Source organism: Colossoma macropomum, unplaced genomic scaffold (assembly GCF_904425465.1).
Source record: "Colossoma macropomum unplaced genomic scaffold, Colossoma_macropomum, whole genome shotgun sequence".
In the NCBI taxonomy this organism is placed as follows: Eukaryota; Metazoa; Chordata; class Actinopteri; order Characiformes; family Serrasalmidae; genus Colossoma; species Colossoma macropomum.
In genome coordinates this window covers 18,559,488-18,584,976 of record NW_023494800.1, presented here as the reverse complement: position 1 = coordinate 18,584,976, position 25,489 = coordinate 18,559,488, and the positions used below count along the sequence as shown (strand labels likewise).

General features: G+C 39.3%; 1 protein-coding gene across 2 annotated transcripts in view; it reads left to right on the top strand.

Moving 5' to 3' along the window:
• The window catches only part of ppp3ca (protein phosphatase 3, catalytic subunit, alpha isozyme), a 62,543-nt gene that overhangs the window by 22,578 nt on the left and 14,476 nt on the right, over nt 1–25,489 (top strand). For both annotated transcript variants that reach the window (XM_036587958.1, XM_036587957.1), the window contains exons 3-6: nt 11,653–11,777; nt 14,237–14,348; nt 17,455–17,600; nt 17,751–17,890. In XM_036587958.1, coding sequence (XP_036443851.1) covers nt 11,653–11,777; nt 14,237–14,348; nt 17,455–17,600; nt 17,751–17,890 — 523 coding nt within the window. The remainder of the gene's footprint in view (nt 1–11,652; nt 11,778–14,236; nt 14,349–17,454; nt 17,601–17,750; nt 17,891–25,489) is intronic.

Below are 25,489 nucleotides of genomic sequence, written 5' to 3'. Positions count from 1 at the left end.
CCTTATAGCACTCTTAATGTACCTCTGTGCCGTAAATAGGTAAAAAAAAAATATGTTTTAGGCCAAAACTTTATCTCAAAACACCATTTGTAGTTTATTAGAGCAGAGAGGGCACGTGTCCAGTGCACTGGGTTAGCAGGACTCAGCTACTGGCCTACATATTACAATGGCCTCTATATATGTACGTGTGTGTTTGTGGATTGCGTGCATGCTGTGCATTTGTGTATAATTCTTCTGCCAAAGGATGTTTTTTTCTCTGAGTAGTGCCTTTCTAAGGAACTCATTGCAGGCGGCACGTCACTGTACAGTTCTTAACTGACACACACAGCTTTCATGTCCTTTAACTGAATTCATGCCAAAACTGGCTCTGACACGTACAGCACATGGGAGTACAGAACAGTAAGGCAGAGAGAAATAGGCTGACAGAAAGTGTGCCCAATCCTGACCTGAAAGGCAAAAATAAACTCCAAAGCACCTGAATGAAAGTTTTCAAAAAATGAGAGAGAGGCGGAAGATGAAAACAAAAGGCAGCAAAGCGAACGAGCTTCAGAAGAGCCTTGGCGTGCAGTTTGAAGGTAGCTGTCACTTTGAAGTCTCATTGCTGGATTCAGGGCGATTCTCAGGCATATTAGTTTCCTCTGTCTCTCTCTGCTGTGTGCTCATCATTTTAGAATGGGGGGTGGGGTTGGGGAGCTAAAGTGAATATGACATACAAGCAGTCCATATCACTGGCAAAGCTGTTTTTTTCTGCAAGTGGTTTCTCTCTGAGGAACTTGCAGGTGAAATGTCAGCGTACTCATCCCTATTCTCAGTTTCTCCGTTCATAGCTGGTGAACCGTAGCTGGCGTAGCGTGGCGTAAATGATATCCACTCTCAGTTTCAGGAGGATGTCACAGGCTCTGGCTGTGAGTGATTTCTGCTGTCTCATCTGTGCACAGACAGCTCTCGATCTGGAAGTGATGGTTCAGCCAAAAATCAGTTTTACATTATTTACCAAAACTGCAGAGACATGCTTCTTTGTTTTTGCTATGAAGCTACAAGGCTAGTGTAGCTAACAAGTAAGATGTACAGTAATTAACCTAGCACTGTGGAAACTGCATGCACTGCTTTCCTTAAACAGTGTTGAGTTCTTAAGTATCTTAATCAGACCTGTTTATGTGGTTTGTAACACTCTGTGATATTCTCTTGTCTGTATAAACTGACAAAATTACAGACAGACTTCAGGCTTCAAAATGGCTGCTATTACTGTTTTTAGCTATACAACATACTTTTGTGTATTTTTATAAATAACAGTATGTTATACAGCATCACAAACCACACATTAGACTTCAGATTATTAATAACTCAGTATGGTTAGAGTCAAATATGTGATCATTTGATGCTAATTAGTAAAGTGTAAGCATCCATTACTAGCTAGCTATATTAGGCCAGATTTTGTGTGCTACGCCAAATCACAAAATCCATGTCACAGCACTATTCATAAAGTCACGATGGCAGTGATTAGCACACCGGTGTCTTTTTAATACTGAGGTATTTTCACCAGTGTCCTAGGCAAGAGACAATCACAATTCACATGTAAATGAAGTCATATATATTAATGACCCACGCCAAGTGGAGCTCCGGCTAGCTGCCAAAAATGGTTGAAAGAAATGAAAAGAAAGAAAATTCTCAGAAACAGAGCTACAAGCTTTTTTAAGGGAATTAATTGCTGGCAAATCTTAGTAACTTGTTTGGTAAAGAGGTTTTTAACTTTTAATTAAGAAACAATATTTTTCAAGTAGGATTTTAGCATGTAAAAATTCATTTTTCATTGATAAGAATTCAAGCCTTTTTACAATCCATTAAAATTACAGTAATGTTTTTCCTCAAATAAGTTTAAATGTGGTATTTTTTCCCCACACACTTATAAATTTAATAGACATGCTGAAATTACTATGACAAATCAAGCTGTTTTAGCTTTTATTTCCTATTTTTCTTGATCTCAGTTTATTTCAGTTTACACATGTGAAAATTACATTTCAACTGGTAAATATAAAATTTTGACTATTAAAAATTAAGTTTTTATTTGTCAGAAATGAATTTTGACTAGTAAAAATTTCATTTTCACGTCTATATTGAATTCCTTTGTAAAATCAATTGTAAATTGAAAAAATATTATTAAAAGCCAGCACTGCAATAAAATCAATACAAACATAACAGAAAATTGTATGCATTTATTTACATGACTTGCTTTGCAAATCAGTCCATAATGGAATGGTAAAGAAACGTGAAGACTGCATAGTTATTTCCTGCAGTCGCTGGATAAATTTAGTAGGATTGTTCCGTGCTTGGATACATGACTAACGCAGTACTGTGTTGCAGGTGGGAGATACGCACAGGTGCTGTTGTGAACAAGGTTTCTGGTATTTAAATAAGTACACACTGAACACTGTGCGCTAATCAAGCAATCGGCAATCACCTCAGCAATGAAGCAGTAGGTTCCTAGATCATAAACAATAGGACATCAACTGTAACCTGCAGGTAGCCATACAGCTGCGTTTCTGATAGCAGCAAAGCAGCATCAGCCGCTTTAGTCACAATCTGACTGGAACAGTGCACTTCTGCTGGCCCTTCAGGTTTCTCTGCTTGCTGACTTTTTTCTAGTGTGGCTGTTTAAATCCATCAGTAAATCAGAAGAGCAAAAAGAGAGAGAGAGAGAGAGAGAGAGAGAGAGAGAGAGAGAGAAAGCGAGGAGAAGAAGAAGAAAGAGAGGGAAAGAGGAGATCTGATGGTGCAGAACACACCTACACCTCTGAGTCATCTTCTCCTCACAGCCCAGCTCTCTCTCTCTATTTCTCTCTCTATCCATCTTTCTCTCTCTCTCGCTCTCTGCCTGCACCCTGTGTGCCTGAAGTGGGCGGCGTGTGAGAGCAAAATTCCCCCCTCATTCGCTGTTGCACACACATGAACATCACAAGAGACGGCTGGTATTTCCATCATTTCGAGCTTGCAGGGCTTTTCGCGGGTGATTTATATCTATGTGGGTGTGCACACGTGTGTCATACATCAACATACATATGTAAATTTGTGCTTGCATAGTCATTTTCTCATGTGTACGCACATTTGTTTTTGTATGCTTTCAGAACAAAAATGTCTGACTGTGTTTGAAAACCTGAGGAAAACAGGGCTCACCTGCAATGTCAGGAGCAGCACAATAAAACTGAAAAGACATTTATTTTTGGTTTCTGTTGTTAAGGTTAGGTACGGGGTCAGGCTTAGATCATTCTTATTACATATAGACAGTGGCATACTGTCACTGTTAGACCAAAAACTCCTTTTTCAGTTATATATTCAATTATTTATTTATTTTAATATTACTCAGGGTTAGTTTCCCAGACCGGAATAAAGCCAAGTCCTGGATGACACATCCAGGACTAGGCTTAATTCCTGTCTGAAGAACTGTCTAAAAAGTACCAGCTGCTCTTTACGTTGTATTAATACTATATGACAAATTAATTAAATGCATTAATTTACATTAAAAACAAGAACGTTTTTGTTCCTTCTCCTAAAAGTCACCATTTACAGTCAGTATACACTACATGTCCAGTTTGTAGAGACCTGCTCATCCAGCATTGCTTCTGAAATCAAGGGTATGAATAAGGAGTTTGTCCTCCTTTGCTGCAGTAACAGCCTCTTCTCTTCTTAGAAGGCTTTACATTGGATGTTGGAACATTGCTATGAGGATTTGTTCACATTCAGCTACAACAGCATTAGTGAGATCAGGCACTGATGTTGGATGATCACTCCAACTCATCACAAAGGTTTTGAATGGAAATCTATGGAGATTAAACCCTTATAACCCCCTATAAACCCTTATAATCCTTATATAACAGTTACTAGATGGAAACTAGCTATTCTTAGGTTATAGAAGTATGTAATAAAACATTGAGCCTGACGGTGGGCCCTGGCCACCTGGCCATTTAAGTGGTTAAACAAGTTGTATGTGTCCAGTTGAACACCTGTATGCGCAGTAAGTGCACCGAAGTAGGCGACTTCACTAAGGGGTATCCACAAAAATTTATATATATATATATATATTACTTGCATAAAAAGTTTCTGTTTGTATGAAGATTTTTCACCCTAATAATTTGCTCAGAATGCCCAAAAATTAGGACAGCTGAAGTTTTATGCTGCACTATTGTCTATTATTGATGTCAGAAGGATATGAAATATGCAGGAGGTAATGTGCATGCGAGGCACTGTCATTGTGAATAGGTCCACTGCCTTTGTGATCCACTATAATGGAAAACAAAGTCATCTCTGCTCGCGTTTGTCACTACCTTCACCCAGCTCTGTAGCCCCCCCGTGTAACGCTATTGTTAATCAAGACTGTGCACACAAGCACACATTTACATTCACACACACACACACACACACACACACACGCTATTCTCCATTTCTGGCCGAGGTCACAATCATCCATTCGTGCTGAAGGCCCCTGGTGCTGCATGTATCTCTCTCTTTCTCACTCACTTTCTCTCTCTGTTTATATATTTCCCTCACACTCCCTCTTTCTCTCTCTCTTTATCTCTTTCTCTCTCTCTCTCGTTCCCATTTTTCTCTTTTTCTGTCTTTCTCTGTATCTCTCTGTCTCACTTTCTCTCCCTTTTTTGTCTTTCTCTCATTCTCATTTCTCACTATCTTATATCTCATTCTTGCTCATTTTCTCTCACTTGTCTCACTCTTTCTCTGTATCTCTAACTTTCTCTCTCCCCTCTCATTCTCTCTTCTCTCTTTCTCCCTCCCACCTCTGTTTGTCTATCCCCCCTCTCTCTCTCTCATTAAGTCCACTGGAAAAGCCGTGCTACGTCTACATAATGCTGCTGTCACCAGAAAGCCTCCTATCTTCATTTTGACACTTTTGATTTTTTCCACTTAAAGCTTTATACACTCCAGGCATTTTGTAGCCCAAGGAGCTAAAAATTCACCTCTATACGCTGTGAGGATTCCAGATAATTAGGCCAAAACAGTGGAAAGCCTCAGTGTTTTTCTCTTCTCCTGAAAAGTGGTTGTTTTGAAAAATGGGCCTTGTAATGAAGGAGGAGGGAGAAGGGGATATTGGATGGGAGTAAGAGGAGAAGAGAGGAGAGGAGAAGAGATGAAGGAGATTAAACTCCAGTGAGGTTGGAGGGAGTGAAGGGGGCTTGCGGGGGAGAGAAACTGTAAGAATGAGCTGAAGGAAAATGAACCTCAGAAATGCCATTCAGAAGAGAAAGTGAGGCAGGGAAAAGATAGATGACTTGTTATAGTAGCAGAACGAGCTAGGAGACGAGAGTTGATGGATGGAGCTGCTTGACTCCTGCTGGATGTTCACGGTCCTGCAGAGTTTAGCTCCAGCCCATAACCAACACACCTGATCTGAAGATGCTGTTTAGTTAGATTGAGTTCTGTAAATCAGGTTTGGAACTGAAGAAGTGGAAGGACAGTGACCACTGAGTTACTTCTTCTATGGAAGCACAAGCTAGAGCTGCACAATATGGACAAAATACTGGTGTTCTGATTATACTGCTACATAGTGTGATTGCAAAACACTTTACAATATATTGAAAATGCACTGGAACCCAATAATGTGACTTGGTCCACAAGATTGGCTTTATTTTTAAACAAAATCATTAGCTTGGGTCACATAAACTGATCCATGATTCAATGATTCAATGAAACACGCATGTGGAACTGTGATTGGTCAAGATGCTCACGGCACACAGTGAAAACATTCTGATTGGTTAGAGGGTTTATTTGCATATGACAGCCTTTTCCGATATCAGTAATCAGTAAAGATGTCAGTAAAGGTTGATCTGGTAATATTGATTAATAAACAATATATTGTGCAGTCTCAGTATGAGGGGGTCAGATTATTTAGCTTTGGCAGTCTATATGTAGGATTCTTACTGTCAGATTGGACAGAATGTCAGATGCACAGTCATACACCACCCACGTTCACTTTTATTGTAACGCACGTGAGTGGAAAGATTATCTACATCAAACGTTTACAGTACCAGAGAGCAGGAATGTGCTTTTGCATCCTTCTTACAGCAGACACCATGTGCTGCTTTTCCTACATGCATTTATGTACATCTGATTTCACCATGCATTATGCAGCACCCATCACACAACGTGACTGGGCATTTTTTGTGGGTGGGGGCTGGGGATGGGGGGATTATATAAACCTCTCCATATCTACAAAGCATTAAAAAACACGGTTGGCAGTTACAGCGACAGTGCTGTGCCAGGTTGGAGAGGTTTGAAGTTTGACTTCAGACAATGCTGTGCTGGGAGGGAGATGGTAGAAAGAAGCCCAGAGGGCCGGCTGACGCTCACCGGAGGAGCGGCACCCTCACTGTGCACGACACACACTTCACACAGCCGGTCCAGCCTAACAGAACGCTGGCAGTGTGAATGAGAAGAATCTGTGAAATGGGCTTTTTTGTTCTGTTTGTTCTGCTGCTGCGTGCTAGAATTTCTTTTGAGCTCTGCCACTGTAGATTTCATGATGGATTAATGTCTGCGTAATACCTTAAGAACATTCTGAAGTGGTGCTATTGCAAAATACATTGTGTTTCATCACTGATGCAAATGCATTACAGTTAACCTCTCGAATCCTCGGCTTATTATTCACTTATTCATCTAAAGACATAGTGCTCTCAACCTGTCTCCATTCCTGAATCATGCTTGGGTTTGACATATGGGTCTAGGAAACACTTTTAATTGATATAGATCTTTCACATCATGTGGAAGTTCTTCACACTCACACGTTTCATTTGCAAACATGCTTCTTCAAAAAAATATCCATTGAAATGTTCTTTAGAGAACCAAAAGTGTTTTTTCTATGTCTGAACTTCAAACAACCCTTTTGGCACCTTTAGCGGGTTTATTAGTTCCTCCTTTAGAGAATTTATTATTTAGTAACTGATGAATTATTCAGTACAACTACTATCCCCATAAAATCCCAGGCTTGTTACATACTAAGACTTATTATTCAGTAACTACAGGAACTACAATGCAAACTGGCTGAGCTTTTCTAGGTTGTGGAAGTGTGTAATAGAACTTTGGGCCCACCGGTGGGCCCTGGATATTAAAGGGGTTAAACTAACATGCAAGACTGAACATGATGACTCTTTGAAGTTGGAAGATGAAGTTGGGTACATTGACATTTTCTATGAAAAGCTGAGAGCTGTAACATCAGTTGTATTTCATAAATTATAGCAGGCCGCTCACAAATTGTATATTAGTTATTCTACCCTGTTTGCATTGTGATGAAACCACTGTAACACATGGTCTTTTGGAGTTCATTGCTATAGAATATGACAAGAAAAAGATAAAACAATTATTTATAAAAACCTACCAGCTCAGTTGTGCCAGTGTACAGCTTGATTCAGAAAGTTTGGTGAATATTTTCACAGTAATTGTCGCCATAATCTGGCAAATCAATTGTGACTTTTTATTCGTATGACTTTTTTATCCATATGAAGCTTTTTGCATAATGTCAAATATGTCAGCGTGAACATTACATGAACCAGGTCTAGACCAAGGGAACCAAAGTATAAAGTAAACTTCATGCTTAACTGATGTAGAGCCTTTACATTATATGGAGACTTGAACTTTCAAAATGTCTTCACCCTCAAACATTGTATTTACAAATATGCTTCTTTAAAGAACCATTCACAGAAAAGTTCTAAAGGGAACCAAGGGGGGGAGTTTCTATTGCATCACTCCAAATAAACCTCTTTGGTACCTTTAAGAATGGATGAAGACCACTAAGTCGGGTCAAAGAGTTTCTCTTTGGGGAATTCACCCTTGAAAGCAGCAATATTATTGAGTAACTACTATGAATAAGTCAGTAAAAACAATTATGAAACTAATATGTAAGGGTGGGGATTTGAATTGTGGACCACATGCAGGCCCCTGCCGTTTAATTTTTTTTAAAGATCCAATGGATGGGGAGATGTTTGCATGTAATAAGCAGAAGCGATTATGAAAAAGTGCAGGCGGATGAGCGAGTGCATCCAGATAAGGGAAAGTTCATCTTGCCACATCACTGCCGTTCATCAACTTCTTCCTGTATATGGGGGTGTGATGGGGGGTGTGTTAGCTATCATCAACAGAGGCCCTTTGGGCTTTGGCCTTTCAGGTAATAGATCTTCTTCATCTCTCTCTCTCTCTCTCTCTCTCTGTGTCTCTCTCTCTGAGCTCTCCCTAAGGCAGCACAGTGCTGCTTGGCTACACTACCCTGCTAAATTGCTGCTAGGGCCTCGGCACAGTAAAATGTGTTAATGGCTCATGCTAATGGCCCATTGTGCATGTATTTGAAACCCCCAGTACCCATGGCTGCGGTTTGTCTACACACAGATAAGATGGACATCCATTAAACCCAGCTTATGTCAGTTTAAGCTGCAACCCCCTGAGACCATTCAGAGGCTAAGTGGTTGATTGCCTGATTGATGGTTTTTAGGATTGATGTATTGATCTATAAATGGATTGAGAGATTGAGTTGGTGTGAATGTTGGAAATCTGACAGGATGCCTCCACGCATCTGGAGAGGCGGCTGGTGAAGGCTGAGAAAAGGAGGCCGACATGTTAAATTTATTAAGCATGAAATATAAATGCTTATGTGTGTTTGAGGAGGCGAACATTTGCGAGGCTGAAAGGGTCGACCAGCCGCTGTTTATGCTCTTGTAAAGCATTTTACGTGTTAGCGGTGCTGCTCTGAGCCCTGAGTGGGTGAAGGCCACAGCGGAGCAGATCAGAGACAGAGATGGCAGGTGGGAGGGAGAGAGTGAGAGAGAGAGAGAGAGAGAGAGAGAGAGAGAGACAGACAGAGAGAGAGAGAGAGGACAGTGAAAACAGAGGAAGTGAGATGTGGTCTTGTGCTCCACAGTTTTGTCACAGATCGTGACGCAATTACAGTAGGTCATCACACACAAGCTGTCTGCTCAGTGTGCACACACTCACACAAACACACACACACACACACACACACACACACACACACACATTTACATTATGTCTGTATCCTTTCAAAATGCTTCACAGGCTATGTTTGACTATTTACTGTGAAAAACTATTCACATTCTCAAATGCATTCTGTTGCTAGGTTGGACGAGCTTTACAGAATGTTGATAAAAATCCTAATGAATTTAAGATGCCTCACTGCGTAACACTAAGTTTCTAGTTTAAAGTGCTATGCTACTGAGCTTCCGACTGCTACCACCATGTAAGCATTGGCCTCTTTCTTTGGAGATAGCGATCTTGATCCTCAGAGATGCCACAGCCATCCAAGGAGTGTAAAAGAGCATTTTTCGGCCTTGCTTTGTCTGGGTGGGTGTGATGCCCCTCCCTCTCCTCTATCACTTAGCACAATGCTAGGGAGTCTGTTAGCCGACGTAACAATTGTTAGTTTGTTTTCTCCTCCAAGCACGTTGAGTTTCCCAGAGATGTTGCATTAGCAGCAGTTCAGAATAACGTGGTGGCTGGCTTCACATCTCTTGAATAAAGCATGTGCTGGCCTTCACCCTCTCAGCTTGGCAGCCTCGTGTGAGACCCAAAGAGCAGGTGGGAATTGTCCACAACTACAGTGGGAGCATGGGAGATATTTGTGTGTGTGGGGGGCAAGGGGGGCATTTACCCCTGCTAAAATGTTCATCAACTCACTTTAATTATGGAATATTGACATTTTCAAAACTATCTACTATGTATAGAGACTTATCTCCACTACACTAGGGGGCAGCCAGCATTCTGATGCGATGTGTTTTCATGCCATTCAATGTACTATAGAAAGCACTGCTAACAAGTGACCATGAAACATTAACATTTTCTGAATTTTTTCGCTTTCTGTAGTTCCAGTCGTACATGGCTATGATTTCTGTTCAGTGAATGCCTAATCGCACTGAATTGATTCTGCCACCATGATAACATTAGTGTATTTTACAACAAAAAAAACAAAATAAACCTTAAATTTCTGTATTTTGATTAAAACCAGCTGGACTGAATGTGATTTTTGACTGTCTTCTGCAGTAGATGCTCTGAAAGAACATGGCAATGGAGGGACAAAAGGTAACTGCAAAATCCACATAAGCAGTCTAACTTCATGTACTATTTTTGTTAGTAACAGAATACAACACAATACAACTAGTAGTCATTGCAGCGATGAGCTGTACAATATACAGTACAATATTACAGCAGAGCTGTAATTGGACCCTATGGAATGCATAGTGTGTGCTTTATGCATGTTATGCATTTGACTTCTGTGCTGTGTATTGGATATATGGTCTGTCATAGTGTATTGTGAGTGTATATGTAGTGTGTGTGTGTGTGTCCTTTAAGCCTGGGGCCACACCCACACCCACACACTAACTGGCTGAAGGGCCTCAGGGGCAAACGCCTAGGCAGCATCTCCATGCCAACGCTGAGCACAGGCGAGAGAAATGAAAACTCCTCATTTATTTCATTATTTATTCTCATCAAATTCATGTCACCATGGCAACAAGAGTTTGCATCTCTCTCTCTCTCTCTCTCTCTCTCCCTCTCTCTCTCTCTCTCTCTCTTTCTCTCTTATCCTCCTCCTCGGGGGGAAAGAATCATCAAGCTGAGAGACAACATAGATCTTCTGGCCATAGGATCTAGTGCACCCACAACCATATAAACACACGCACACACACACCGCACACACACACACACGCAAAGAGTTGTGTTTTTAATATATGAAACCCATCTGACCATCAGTTTTCAATGTACCTCCTCTGGGATTTTAGCATCTTATTTATGCAGCAATCAATAACAGAGCTGTAGCAGGAGTTATTGCAGTAGCTCTGTAGACGCTGACGGTGTGTATGAGTGGTTTATATGAGTGACTCTCTTGCTGAAAGAGATTACACAGAATGCAACTTAACTCTTAGAATTCTAGAGCTGTTACAGCTCTTTTGCTTTATAATTTAAGTGTAATTACATAATTGCATAGTTGAGGGATGCTCCAACATGGGAATTTAGGGTCGAAGCTAATGTCTGATATTTCATCTGCTATTTCCAATACTGATGAAAATATATAAACATTTTATGAAGTGTAGAAATCAAGATTGCAACTACCTGGATTAGCTTTACGGACAAATATAGCATTTATTTTTAGAGGGGTACAAATGCAGTAAAATGAATCAAATGCAGATATTTTTTCCCAGTAACCCTGCATCACATAAACATTCTGCTCTTCTGGAGTGCAATAAATACTTTATCAAACACTGGTTTGACGTATATGTTAAATCTAAACAGCTGTCTGATGTTGCTTTTTTTCAGACTGAATATCTGCCAATACCAGTATGATTCCAACATCATTGTGCGTCCATAATTACATAGTGAATTACATTTACACGAGTCACCTTTGAGTCTGTACTTATCATGTCCTTCTGTCTTATCTACGTCAGGCAATGAAAAAATGAAAAAAAAAAATAATCAAAATAAAATGTCTCCTTTTCTACCTACAAACACAAACATTATATCCATTGAGAATTCAGAACAGAATTCTTCTGCTTGTTTCAGTGACCTACAAATAAAAAATAGTCAGCATGTTTTTGTCATGGGCTGATTAGTCACTCTCACTTTCTGTGTCTCTCTGTGTGTTGACAGTGTGCGGTGACATCCATGGGCAGTTCTTTGACCTGATGAAGCTGTTTGAAGTGGGGGGCTCACCTGCCACAACGCGATACCTCTTCCTGGGAGACTATGTGGACCGGGGCTATTTCAGCATTGAGGTGAGGGCCTTTCATATCAAACCATAACACCTCCTTCAAAATGTGACTGCTGCCATACCCTAATAGATCTAGAGCATAAAAACCATGGTTCAGCCAAAAGTCAGATTTCTCCGAAGTCTGCTTCTTTCATTTTTCTCTGGAGCTACAAGGCTAATGTAGCTAACAGGTAATGGAAGTTCAGCCTTGTGCAAACTGCATGCCTAAATAATCACACATGCATCAAAATGCACGTTGAGGTGCAGAGTAATCTCAAATAGAGCTTATGGTTTCTGACACTGATCTATGAAAACGGTCAAAAGTAGGAACAAAATGCAGGCTACGAGATGGCTGCCCTACTGCTTTTAGCTGAGCAACAAACAAACATCAGATATCGTATCATGGCTGATTGACTACATTTGGAATAAAACTGTGTAAATAAAATTTTTTGGCCAAACCACTGCTTTAATGTTGCCCTCAACGTTTGTAAAGTCTGTTTTTTTGAGGACACATGTAGCCTTTGAGTGTCACAGTAATTATCACAGTAGATTAATTATGGTATTGGAATCATATCAGCATCTGTAGATAATTGTTAAAAAAACATTCACATCGAACAGATTTGACTGATATATGATGACGTATATGTTGTACTCCAGAGTGGTAAAATGTTTAGGTGACGCCGGGCTATTGGGCTAAATATCTACATTTTATTCAATTTTACTGTATTTTACTGCATTTGTAACCCTGAAACTTGAATGTTATATTTCTCTGAAGTGTAATTTACCATTTCTACATATTATAAATGTTTATGTATCTGTATCGGCAACTGCAGAACATATATGAAAAAATAGTGGCTATTGGCCCACATTTTCAATATTGGTGCATCCTTATAGATTAGCTATTATAACGTTTTGGGTGACACTTTATTTTGAGTGGTCCTTTCTGATGAAACAAACACTCAACTGACTCTAACATGTTGTAGACATATGAGGGTTAGGGTGAGATTTTGGGTTGAAGTTAGGGTTAGGGTTAGGATTAGGGCCAGGGTTAGGGTTAAGTTTTGGGTAAGGTTGGGTAAGGTTAGGTTTTGCGTAATGGAAATAACATATTAACAACACATCTACTTAATGTAAGTAATGTATCAACAGAACATCTTCATATTTACTTAAATGTATTCAGATGCTGCACTACTGCTACTTCACTGATATGTTGCTAACATGTTACCGATAATCTGTTAAGAGTTTATTAATCATCTACAAAGAACCACTCCAAATAAGGTGTTACCTATTTTTAATAAAGGTTAGAATTTGATTTTTGTTGTGTGATTATCAAAATTGTCCCATCACTGTTCTGTTTTGGGTGGCTTTTAATATGGATCTGCTCCTGTGATCTGCTAACCTGACCCTGTTGTTGACTGTCCCTTTGGGATGAGGGTGAAGATGAACAGCTCTGTCACCTCAGCCTCAAGTCCAGAGCTGAGAGGCACCAATAAGGAAATAGAGAGCCTTTTGAACTGACACGCTGAACTGACATGACCAATTACTCCATCTTTCCCTTCATTCCCTCAGGGGGTGATTATCCCCCCCACAAACACATACACATGTACACAATACTTACTGTACTATATAATCAGTCAGCTCCAAATGCCCCTGTTGGAGGGATTGTGTCCATCTGAACACTCAGATAACTTAGTTATGATTTGATCAATCAGCTGGAGTCTTTAATCATGGTTGTATTGGAGAGTGTGTTGTGCTCCAGCATTAATGGGAGTGGATTACGAGCTGTGTTCTGGAGCTGTGCTGTTTCATGTTTCATGCTGTAGGCAGCCAGCAAGCATTGTTATTATGGAGGACGACAGTAATTGTAATAACATATGTTATGTAATGCTGATATTGTTAACAATGAAGGCTTCAGTGAAGTTTGGATTGTACATTACTGTGAAGAAGTACAGAGACCACCCTTCAGCTATTGAATTTCCAGTCAAAATGTTATTCAATCACAAAATCCACGTGTTTCTGTCCATTCTTCAACTGTGAGAAGACAACTTAACACTATGAGTCTGAAAGGATGTGTAGCTGTCAAGAAGCTGATACAGAGTGCAAATCAAACAAAGATGCTGCTGGTGTTCTCAGAACAATGAAATGGCCACCCCAGAGCTCCAACTTCAGCATTATTAAAAGTGTTTTGGATTACTTGGATCAACTGGAGATAAAGGAAATGCAACCAACCTCTAAGATTGAACTTTGGAGGTGTAGAAAATCTGTGTGATTTATATATATATATATATATATATATATATATATATATATATATATATATGCTGAAAATTACATAACATAACAGACATTATGACTCGAAGTTAAATAAATGATGGGTGTATGCATTTGTGTGTGGGGAATATATGAATGTATGTTGTGGCCTTGTACTATGTTGCATACATGTAATGCCTCACACTTACTCTGTGCCTTTCTTTCTGTCTACAGTGTGTTTTGTACCTTTGGTCACTGAAAATCCTCTACCCAAAGACACTATTTTTACTGAGAGGAAATCACGAATGTAGACATTTGACAGAATATTTCACCTTCAAACAAGAATGTGAGTATGTGTTCTTGTATTATTCAAACTACCTTTTGCTCTTTTATCTATCAGGTGATCTGACCTCCAAAGCCCAGAGCATATCAACCCAACGTTTTCCATTAAACACTCACAAACATAAATGTTAAATTGGCATACACACTTAAAAAAGAACCATAATTAGAACCATATTTAGAACCATACATTTAATGTAGAACCATGAGTTCTATGTAGAATCATTTCATGCCTTTGGGGTTCTTTGCATGGTGAAATGATTCTTCAGATTGATGGAGAACGGTTTTATATGTAACCTTTCTGAAAATGGTTCTAGATAGCACCAAAAGGGTTCTGTTATCTACTATTATCTACTATCTATTGTTACGATGTCAAGTTTATGACTATAGACAAACACTTTTTGGTGCTATATAGAACCATTTTCAAAATACAACATATTCTCCATCAATTTAAAGCATGAAATAGGACCATTGCCTTTACTAAAGAACCCTTGAAGAATTTTTTTCTCTTTTTTAAGTGTGTACCTTACCTGTGTGTAGTTATGTTCCAGAAAGTCTGTAAAGCATTTCACAGCGCATCTTGTTTGCTGAATTATATTCAGTTTCTGGCTAATTTCACTTTGCTTAGTTGTTCCACTGTCAAATGCTGACCAAAAAGCTTAGGGACATTGACAGGTGTGGAACATGAGGTTAGCCTGCTGTCACACTCTTTTTCAGAATCTGACCGAACAGGTCAAATATTATCTTATAAAATTGACCCAATGTACCCATTTTATATTTGCTAAATTAGAAACTGTAATGATAAGCTGAAAGTGTAAGCAATAAGCGTAAAGCGGGTCATTACTTAGCAACCAGTGCTTAACCACTACTAACAAATCCACTTAACTAGCCACACTTGACAAAGCTTGCTGATTTGCGCAAGGTATTTTAGAAAAGTTGCCAGTCTTATGATGTGAATTAAATGTCCAGGAGTGTCAGCTTAATGGCCTGAGTCAATTCAAATTACACTTTTCCTACATAAATGTTTCAAAGCGTGGGGTGTACATAGGACAAAACATATCGGCTTCAGAAATCATTGGTTAACCAGAGAGCGTGATTGGAATGAGGATACACAGCATGTATTTGCTGGATTTAACCCTTGTGTGGTGCTCATGTTTTTGTTACTCAGTGGTCTGGTGGATCCACCACATTATTGTTTTTTTAAATCAATACAGCCGTAACAATTTATGTAAAAATACCAAATGTTTAAAATATCACAAGTGGCCAGCGTAGGATTCTCCTTTAGCAGCTGTAGTCAGTCAGCAGCCTGTCCATGTTGTCCACCCTCTCACACACACACACACACACACATATACAAACACAAGGAATTTGAGGTTGAAATAATATTAAAATGCATCACTTTTGGTAAACATTGAAAATGGGTCCCACAGATCCAAACAACACACAAGGGTTAACATATAAGAAAACATAAAATAAAATGTGACCTGTGCAAAGGTTATGGCACATTTAATTTTTTCTGTTTTATTTATTTTCAATGTACTAAACTCAGCAAATAAATAGAACTTGTGCACTACAATTTGCTGAAAAATGTCATTTTTAAGTTTGTTCCCTGTAGATGATGTGTTAACTTATTTTCACTTGGAAAAGCAGCTAAACATTTAATTTGACCAGGGGTGTTCAAACTGTACCATGAATTTTTTTCCAAAGACAAAAGGGCTTAGGCTCAGGTCTTACACAGAAGCTAACTATGAGCTACAAAATGATGACACATCCTCAGAGATTTATTCTGCAATGGTACGAATCCAACTGCCAACATTAGAACACTGTGTTTGTAGGGTAATGTTGGGTCAGTGTGCTATGGCCTTAAATTCTCAGCATGATGATGTCAAAACGCTATTGAGTAAGGAGATGTGTTTGATCCGGTGCACTCAGTGAGAATAGCTCATGTCCGTTTATGAGAGGAGCAGCTGAATGAGAGGAGAGAGCGATGGAGGAGGGGAGGGGTGCAAACTCAGGATGAGGTAATGGCTGAGAGCGGAGCTATCCCACAAGGCCCAGCGACAGAATATAGACACAGGTGAAGGGGGGTGGAGAAAAAGAGAGAAAGACAGAGAGAGAAAGAGAGAGAGAGGTGTGGAGTTGGCGGCAAACTATTTCTGTACCTACTCTGCTGACCTGTCACCATGGATACAAATGCCTTTGAGAGGCGGCGAATTGAGATTTGATGAAAAAAAAGAACATATATGTCGACCCACGCAGAGAGGGACCTTTAGCAGACTCGCAGACGCTGTTGCTTCTGTGTATGTGTGTAGTGCCTTGAGACACACACACGGGGGGCCTAGGAGAGTTTAGCCCAGAGCGAAAGAGACAGATAGGGGAGAGCGAGAGCTGGAGGATATGGATATGTATGATAAGCTGCTGCTATTTAGTGTCAGTTTGTTGCCCATTCTTAGCTGTTTTGGATGACAAAGCTCTCTAAAAATGAAAGAAATAGTATATACTACTGTTCAAAAGTTTGGAATCTCTTGTCATTTTAATCATTTTTGCATGTTCTATACAATGACCATTAATAAAATGTAGTTAAATAAGCTAGAAACCAAAGCGTATTCAGTTATTGTATGTGTTTGGGATTACTGGGATTATGAGAAGGAGAAAATGCAACCAACTTCTAATACTGACCTGAAAAATTCCTTGCCGGTTCCTTGGAAAAACTGAAAGCAAGCCTCCTGAAAAGAACAGAACCTGTAAGGCAAAAGGTGGATATTATAATATCACCAAAAAAGTAGGCTTCTGTGCAATTGTCTGTTAAATATATGTTTTCTGGCACTGAAAAATTTATAATTTATAATTTGTACTTGGCTGTTTTGACTGGAAATTAAATAAATGAAGGATGATCTCTGACTTTTGCACAGTACTGTAATTAAATGTTTTACTCAATATTTCAGTATTTTGTGAACAAATAATGATGTACTTTTGGTTTCACATTATTGATTCTTTTAAAAAAAAGAGTGATTCCAAGCTTTTCATCAGTACCTTCTGAATTTTTTGCATGCTTTTTGCATTCTGAATAGGTGAAAATAGCTCACATCCTTGTCTGTCTCTCTTTCTCCCAGGTAAAATCAAGTATTCGGAGCAGGTGTATGACTCGTGTATGGATGCGTTCGACTGCCTTCCTCTGGCTGCACTCATGAACCAGCAGTTCCTGTGTGTTCACGGCGGCCTGTCCCCAGAAATACACACTTTAGACGACATAAAGAAGGTACTGACCGACCCATAGGAGCTGAGGTCCACTATAATAGCCGGGCCATGCATGCTGGGGCGGTGGGCAGCTGCATGAATACAGCACAGAGTGGGTGTTTGTGTGTGTTCAGTGTGGGGTCTTTATGACACATCTCTGTGGGGCTTACAGTTGGACCGGTTTAAGGAGCCCCCAGCATTTGGGCCCATGTGTGACCTCCTGTGGTCAGACCCCTTGGAGGACTTTGGCAATGAGAAGAGTCAGGAGTACTTCAGCCACAACACAGTCAGAGGCTGCTCCTACTTCTACAGGTGAGAACACCATGCTCACTCACAGTAACTGAAAACATGAAAACAAGCCTTGGCCTGTATGAAAAGGTCATCTGAGTAGAGAGGAATGGTGTACATTTTGTATTTTGCGTGGTCTGCTGGCTTTCTAAAGCCCTGTGTCTACTGACACCTAAGGCTTGTGCCGATATGCGTGCCCAAGTGGTTTGTCAATATGTGTTTCTGTTATTATGTTCATGCATATGTATGTGTAAGATCACACGTATTTGTGAGAGGGGGAGCTGAGACCCACCTTGTGTATGTGTGAGGGTGTGAGTGCCGTGTGTGTTTGTATAGGTAAACACTGAGTCGCCAGTTTATTAGAGTTAAGTACAGCTGGGCCATTTTTTGTTTCTTGCACCACCACACAAAAATTTTAGAGGGAAATCATCATATTTTTTATATTTGTCTCTTTTATCTGTCTAATAAAATATTCTGAATCAAAAATGTACATACACAGTTTGAATTTCCACAATGAGTATAAATATAAAGACAGGGTTCCTATTTATTACAATTGTCTCCATACCAAGAGCAGCTGTAACTGTATCATGGGACAGTTCTAATAGTCACTGACCTAACTGACCTATAGAGTAATAACAAAAGTGAAATCTAACTATTTATGAAATGTTAGTGTTAGTGGTCTTCTGAAATATGTTAGTTTTATATTTTTAAACAAAACTAATGCATCATCATATTTTAATGTGATAAGCTTTATTTGTCGCTACAAATAACTTACTAGTTATGTTAATTACTACAGGAAATACTCAGGGTCTCTTTATTTTTAATTTATTTGGTTTCAAATAATTAGTCAATGTCCAAAAAATGTATAACATAGCAGCTGTCCGTTATAATGTATGAACATTTCATGATGAATGGACCAGTAGAAATGATTTATAATTACTCAGAATAAAATCTCGTTACGTTACATTGAAAGTTAAGAAGTTGTTAAGTTGTTTTTGCCTTCTCATGTAAAGTCACTATTTTGGAGATACATGTTTTTTGCTTTGGACCACAATAAACTGCAAATATCAATTCATAAATAAAACAATAAAACAGTAACACCAATAAATGTAAGCACTTTTGATGTTACTGAATGTTTTGTATTTGCCTAAAACTAACTAATGAACATAGTAATTAACCTGATTAATTCCAGCATCTGAAGATGTAATTTAAAACAAGTTCAGTTATTAACACTGTGTTACAACTTGGCACTGTGTACTTTGTGTCTGGATTTCACAAAAGCTTAGAATCCTGGAATATTACAAAATATGTCATTTTTAGTAGACAGATCATTGATCACAGCAGCATATGTTCTATTTCACTGTTAAGAAAGCACAAGGATCTGTGTGAACCCAAAGCAAATTAACCCCCCAACGTAGAATTTTGCTGATATCTTCGTAGTGGAGATATGTATGAAGTTGAAACTTTCTGTGTTAAAAGAGGATGACGTGTGTGTGGAGTATAAATATGGTACTTGAAGCTTGTGACGCAAAGAAGATAATTAACGTGTTGCAGCTCTCCTGCTGTTTCAAGTGTATTGGGTCTACCCTACACCTCCCTTATACCTTCACTCACTGCTCATTTTATCAGGTACATTAAACATATAATTGCAGTTTGTTGCTTTACAATAACTGTATCTGCTGCTGCTAGAGATGCAAATTTTGGCAAATTGTTTTGACTAATAACCAGCTGTTGTGAATAGGTAATTATTCGATGACCAGTAGGCCTAAAATAAAGAACACAACCCATCGCGGGTAGTTCAGTTTCTGAAATCTGATTGGCTGAACCACATTTACACTCAAACATCATCTGAATTCTGCATTGATGCACAGAGATATTACAAGTATTCCTTGTATGGACTGTGAAATGAGGTACTGATAGGAAGGGCCTGAGATAAGCATAAATCTGGCCAATCTGCACAGTTCTTTGTTGTAAGAGTGGCTGAACATTGATGTTGCATACATCAAGAAATGTGTCCAGTCCATGCCAAATTGAATCGCAGCTGTTTGTGCTTGTGGAGGTATTACATGCAATTAGGTATGATTCAGTCACAGGTGATTTTTTGTCCGGTGAGTTTATTTCAAGGAAGTGAAACGATTTTTATTCACAAGCTGTGAAACACGCCAGCAGTCCCTGTCTCACAATTTTGATGAGAATTTTCTGTAGACTGGGATTTTTGTCACTGCTGGTAGACACAGATGACCTTATGCTTCGATACACTTGCAAATTCAGCTACTTCTTCACGCTATCGCCTTTGGCAAGCCCAAATGCAATCACTCCTTTTTTGCCATTCATTAACTTCTGCTTTGTGAGCTATTTTTTGTGTATTTTCCACACATTGAACAAGACATTCACCGCACTGTACCACCTCTTCTCAATCTATGAATCCTGGCCAGGAAGCTTATAACTGCACATAATACCAGGCATCCTGGAGATGTTTAGAAATGGTTAAATGATATGACTACTTATGTTATTAATACTATTTGTATTTCTTCTAACATTAGTGGGTTTTTGACCAAATAAATCTGCCCAATAAAACAGATTTTTAAGTGTAATTTTCTCAAATACGTACATCTTTTGCACAGTACTGTAGATCTGATTCATATTTGGTTCAATAATGTAGAGATATAGCTGTTCCAAACTGTGTGTTTGTGTGTGTGAGAGAGATACAGAGAGAAAGAGGACAGATCAGTGGGGGGGCTCTCTCTGCTCTTCCTGCTCCACGAAGCACTTAATATTTCACAAAAAGTGCTGAAAATTTGATGGAACACTGAAGAGCATATATGTGTTTATGTGTTTCTTTGTTAGATTATTTGGGGGGAGAGAGAGAGAGTAATTCAGAGTTTAATGTGAGATGGTGCACTATAGATAAACTTACCAACTCTGAGTTGGTGGTGATTGGAACAAGGAGTCACAATGTCCACCACGCAAATACAGCCATTTTATTTCCTATCCAAATAAACTACCTACATTTTTGTATTTAATGTTGATACTGATAAATCTGTAGTAAATCTGAAAAAAATAAGCTTGCTTTTGGAGATTAAACCTTATCTCTATTCGTTTCTCTGATACAGAGCTTTTCACATCAAACCACTTTCAGTGGCTTCATTTACATCTTAACTATTTAATTGTGCAGAAATGTTGTAAAAAATGGTGGAATTCCACTTACAGGGCCTTCAGAAGTCTTTAAACATGGTCATCACCACACACACAATTCCAATGCTGTCAGGGCTGAAATATTCACTGAGGTGAAGGGAAGGGTTGTCCCTGTATGTATCTCATGGAAATTTAGAGATCACATCACACGCTGCATTACCTCCTGTATCAGCCACATTACAGTGTTTCTGTGTGTGTCTGTGTGTGTGTGTGTGTGTGTAAGTATGTGTCCATGTGTGTGTTCTACAATTGTGTCTGTTTAAGTGAAAAAGTCACGTGCTCTTACAGGACTCTACTCTATCTGAGGCATGCACATGCCTACACATGTATGTTGTGTGCTGTTTCACACACTGTGGCTCATGTTTGTGTGTGTGTGTATGTGTGTGTGTGTGTGTGTGTGTGTATGTGTGTGTGTATCTCTGACCTCTCAATAGTTCCATTCGTTTATGATTCTTTAGGAAACAATACAGTACCTCATGAAATCTTAGATATCAGCACGGTTCAATTCAATTTTGGCATAAATCAGAATTATTGATAAAAATACAAAGTTCAGTCTTAGAAGTTGGTTGCATTTTCTGCTTTTCACAATCCCAGTAATCCTAAACACAATGGGTAATATTGAGGTCTGGTGAGAAAACCAGCAGCTTCTTTGATTTCCCTGTTCTTCTTTTTGGTCTTTTTTCCTTTTCTCAGTAACAGCTTCTTGACATCTACACACCCTTTCGGACTCATAGTACTGAGTTGTCTTCTCACAGTGGGAGGATGGATAGAAACAGCTGTGGATTTTTTAAAGATCTGAATCAAGGGTGGGGTTTGATTTTCTCCTCTCTCAAAGATGAAAGCTTTAAGTACTTATTTAAGGCACACAATTGGACCTTAAAACCACTGTTGTGCCTTTGAGGATACATTTACATTGTTTGTACCTTAATGAACGAAAAATATACCTGCACGGTACCTTTATTTCTAACACTGTAATAGCCGTTTTGACAAGAAAATAAATAAATACAGAGTGGCGTCTTTCTTTTGCACAGTACTGTATATACTTTTGAATATTCACATAATCAATTCTAAATGATTTTATCTTTCTAAAATCAATGCAGTTGGATCATCACTTTTTGATCAATCCATCATGAGGCATCAATGCATTTTTATACTCCTAGTATGTGTGCATGTGTGTGTTTAAGCCTCTGGGCTGTGCTCCTTGCTCTGCGATGATAGATGACTGGCCTCCCACACTGCACTACTGCACTGTTCTGTCCTGAGGGTGTAGAGACTCTCTCTCGCTCTTTCTTGCTCTCTTTCTCTCTCTCACTAAGTTACCATTATAACACAGTTGAGTGATGACACCCCACGCACACAGATATATACATATACACACTCATAAAGCATGTTCTCTTCCTACAGTTTCTTATAATGTATCCTCTAATAATATGCCTGTAATGTGCATGAGACAGACTGAAGGAATCCATTCTGATCAGGGTTTTAGGTACCATGTGCTGTTTAGCAGTGAGCCAGGAGAAAACTGCAGCAGATTTGGGCCAATCGATAGCAGTGCTTGATTCATCATTATGTTTCTAAGCAGAGCCAAAGCCTGTCTTCCAGCCATTTGGGCTAATATTCTCTCTCTCTCAATACAATCATTGCTTTCATCACATCCTCTTCCCTGCTCCAGGGATCGACCAATCTGCAGCGTCTGTGTGTGTGTGCGTGTGCGTGTGTGGGTGGGAGGATGTGTGTGTGTGCGTGTGAGTTGTGTCCATTCTTCAGAGACACTACTGAACGCACTCATCATGTAGCGTCACCCATGTCTGCTGTTGAAGCACACATACACCGTTGGCATACACTGTTACTTTGCATATTCCTGCACTTCCCTTCTGTTATGTAAGAATCACAGAAGCAATTCATTCTAATAGAAGCGCTCACCTCCCTGATTCACCATGCAACAGAAAGTGTATAAACTGTGTTGGTGTTTATTAGTGGACCAAGCACAAAATGAGATTTCAGGTTCTCTCACGTATTTCCAGCACACACACGCACACACACACACACACACACACACACACACACACATATCAGATGGAATCAATCCGTGAACATGCCTTGGAAACACACTGGATTTTCGCTGCTGTTGCATTTTTTTTGAAGTACCTTGCAATGTTTTGCCAAGCTCTCCTGAAATTCTCAGCATGTTGTGAGAAGTACATCCCATGATTTAAAGAAAAACAAATGCTCACACTAAAGCATGAGGGCTGTATATTGAAGGCATGTAACCCTCAAAATCTAGATAGATAAAAAGGTTTTTTGCAAAAACTAGGTTATTCACAGCAGTGTAACTCAGAGGGAAACTCTCAGGGTCTTCTAGGCAGGGGTTCCCTATCCCAGTCCTGGTGACCCCATGCTCTGTACATTTTTGTGTTTTCCCTACTTCACCCAGCTAACAAAGAGCTTGTTAACTAGTTGAATCAGATGTGCTAGATGAGATTGTCAGGCCTCCCTCAGACCTGGCTGTGCCTACAGCCAACATGGCTGCTCAGGACTACATTTCCCAGAACCCCTCGCTGCAGCACATGGCTCAGGACACTCTCAGATCCACCTATCCCTGTTTAAGCTTGCCTGACTACTGATTATACACACCTGTCACTTGTTACAAGTGTTTCTTAGTTTAGTATATAAGCCCAGACTTTAGCTTTGAGATCTTTGTGAAGTAATGTCACGCGTGTGTACTGAGTGGTTCCTTTGTGCCAGTTTCTGTCTCTTTGTGTATGATCTGTGTTTTGTTTGTGACCACAATTCAAGCCTTGTCCTTTTGTACTGTATTTTTTCTCTGGTTTTTGACCTTCTGCCTGTGTACACCGACTGTGAGTTTGGATTGCCCTACTGCTATTAAAGCATTGTTCTCAAGCCTCTGCTGCAAGCGTCTGGTTCCGTCTGCCATCCTCACAGAGACAAAGCACAAAAATGTGCATAGTGTGGGGTCACCAGGATTGGGAGTGGAAACCGCTGACCTGAAGGGTTTCTGTGAAATAAAAAATGTTTCTAGTTCATTTTTATTGTATATAATCATCATGTCTGTTGTTCTTAAGCTGTTAATACTCTTCCTTCTTTAAGTTTTGGTTGTAAACAAAAGGGTTAAATTCTTATAATGCCCAACAAAAAATTGTCCCATCAGATTTTTTTTTCTGTGTTATCTCAGTAGATATAGCCAAGATAGCTCTCCAATTGATTAGGACTTTAGGAGCTGATCTAAAGGCCTAATGAGTGGGATTAACCACTAACATAATTAGAGATTGACATAATTAGGAAAAATCACATTCCCAATTGGTAGGACCAATTCTGTGAGAAAAAAATGTCACTCTAGGCCTTCTGGAAGTCCTAGATACATCACTGACTGGGAATACAAGTGTTAGCCTGACCAATGCATTTCAGTCAGATGTTAGAAATGGACAGTAGCTCTGTGCCAGACCTTTACTGGAGGAGTCACTGCAAAACTGCACATTAGTATGTCTATTACAAGCTTCAAATTGATTATGGACTACTAGAACGTTAAGATCCCATAGAGATGCTAGCAGAAATTAACCTTGTAGAGGTGCCTAATTTTTGACATTAACAGCTTTAATAATCATGGTTCACAACTGATGTAACTAGGATCTTATGGGCTCCAATGCAAACAATTATCAATCCTTTCATATAAGAATTACTACAATTAATAATAAATAATAATGTAATTTGCTTGTTTTCCTGCTATTGCTTTGTCTAAACTATGTCTAAATGTAGGCTAGAGGTTAAAGTATTTTATAAGGTAAAACAGATAATTCCATAAGTAGCATTAATATAAGGGGTCCAGTAAAGATACAAGGAGCCACCGCACGCAACAGCCCCCCCCGCTTACACTGCTGGTAGTTATGTGAGTAGCCCTTTCTTTCAATCTATCAAAATGAATCATAACACACTTGTACACACAAATAGTCTGTATCAGTATTACATTCTTTAATATTTCTGGGGCCCTGCTCTGTTTGACCCAGATTCATTTCTCTGTCTTCACAACACATCCAGGTGAGTAGAGGTTTCTCTTAAAGTTGCCCACATGAAACACCACAAGACCTTTGCAGAGCTATTGATGTACAAAGTGATTTTTATGTGCTATGCAGCCATCTTTTGCAGCTTTGTGTAATGTGATGGAGCACACATGACATAAGGAAGTAGGATGCAAGTGTGAGCAGGGAGCTTTATTGGTGTCCATGATGAAAGCAACATGTAAACAACAGAAACAAAGAAAAAGCTAACCTATGAAATAACCTAAGAAACCACTGGAACCACAAAACAAAGAAACACACCACAATGTACAAAACACTAGGAATAAATATGCAAAACAGGACTCTGAAAAACACGCTATAACAAACAATGCTGAGCAAGGAACAGGACAAACAC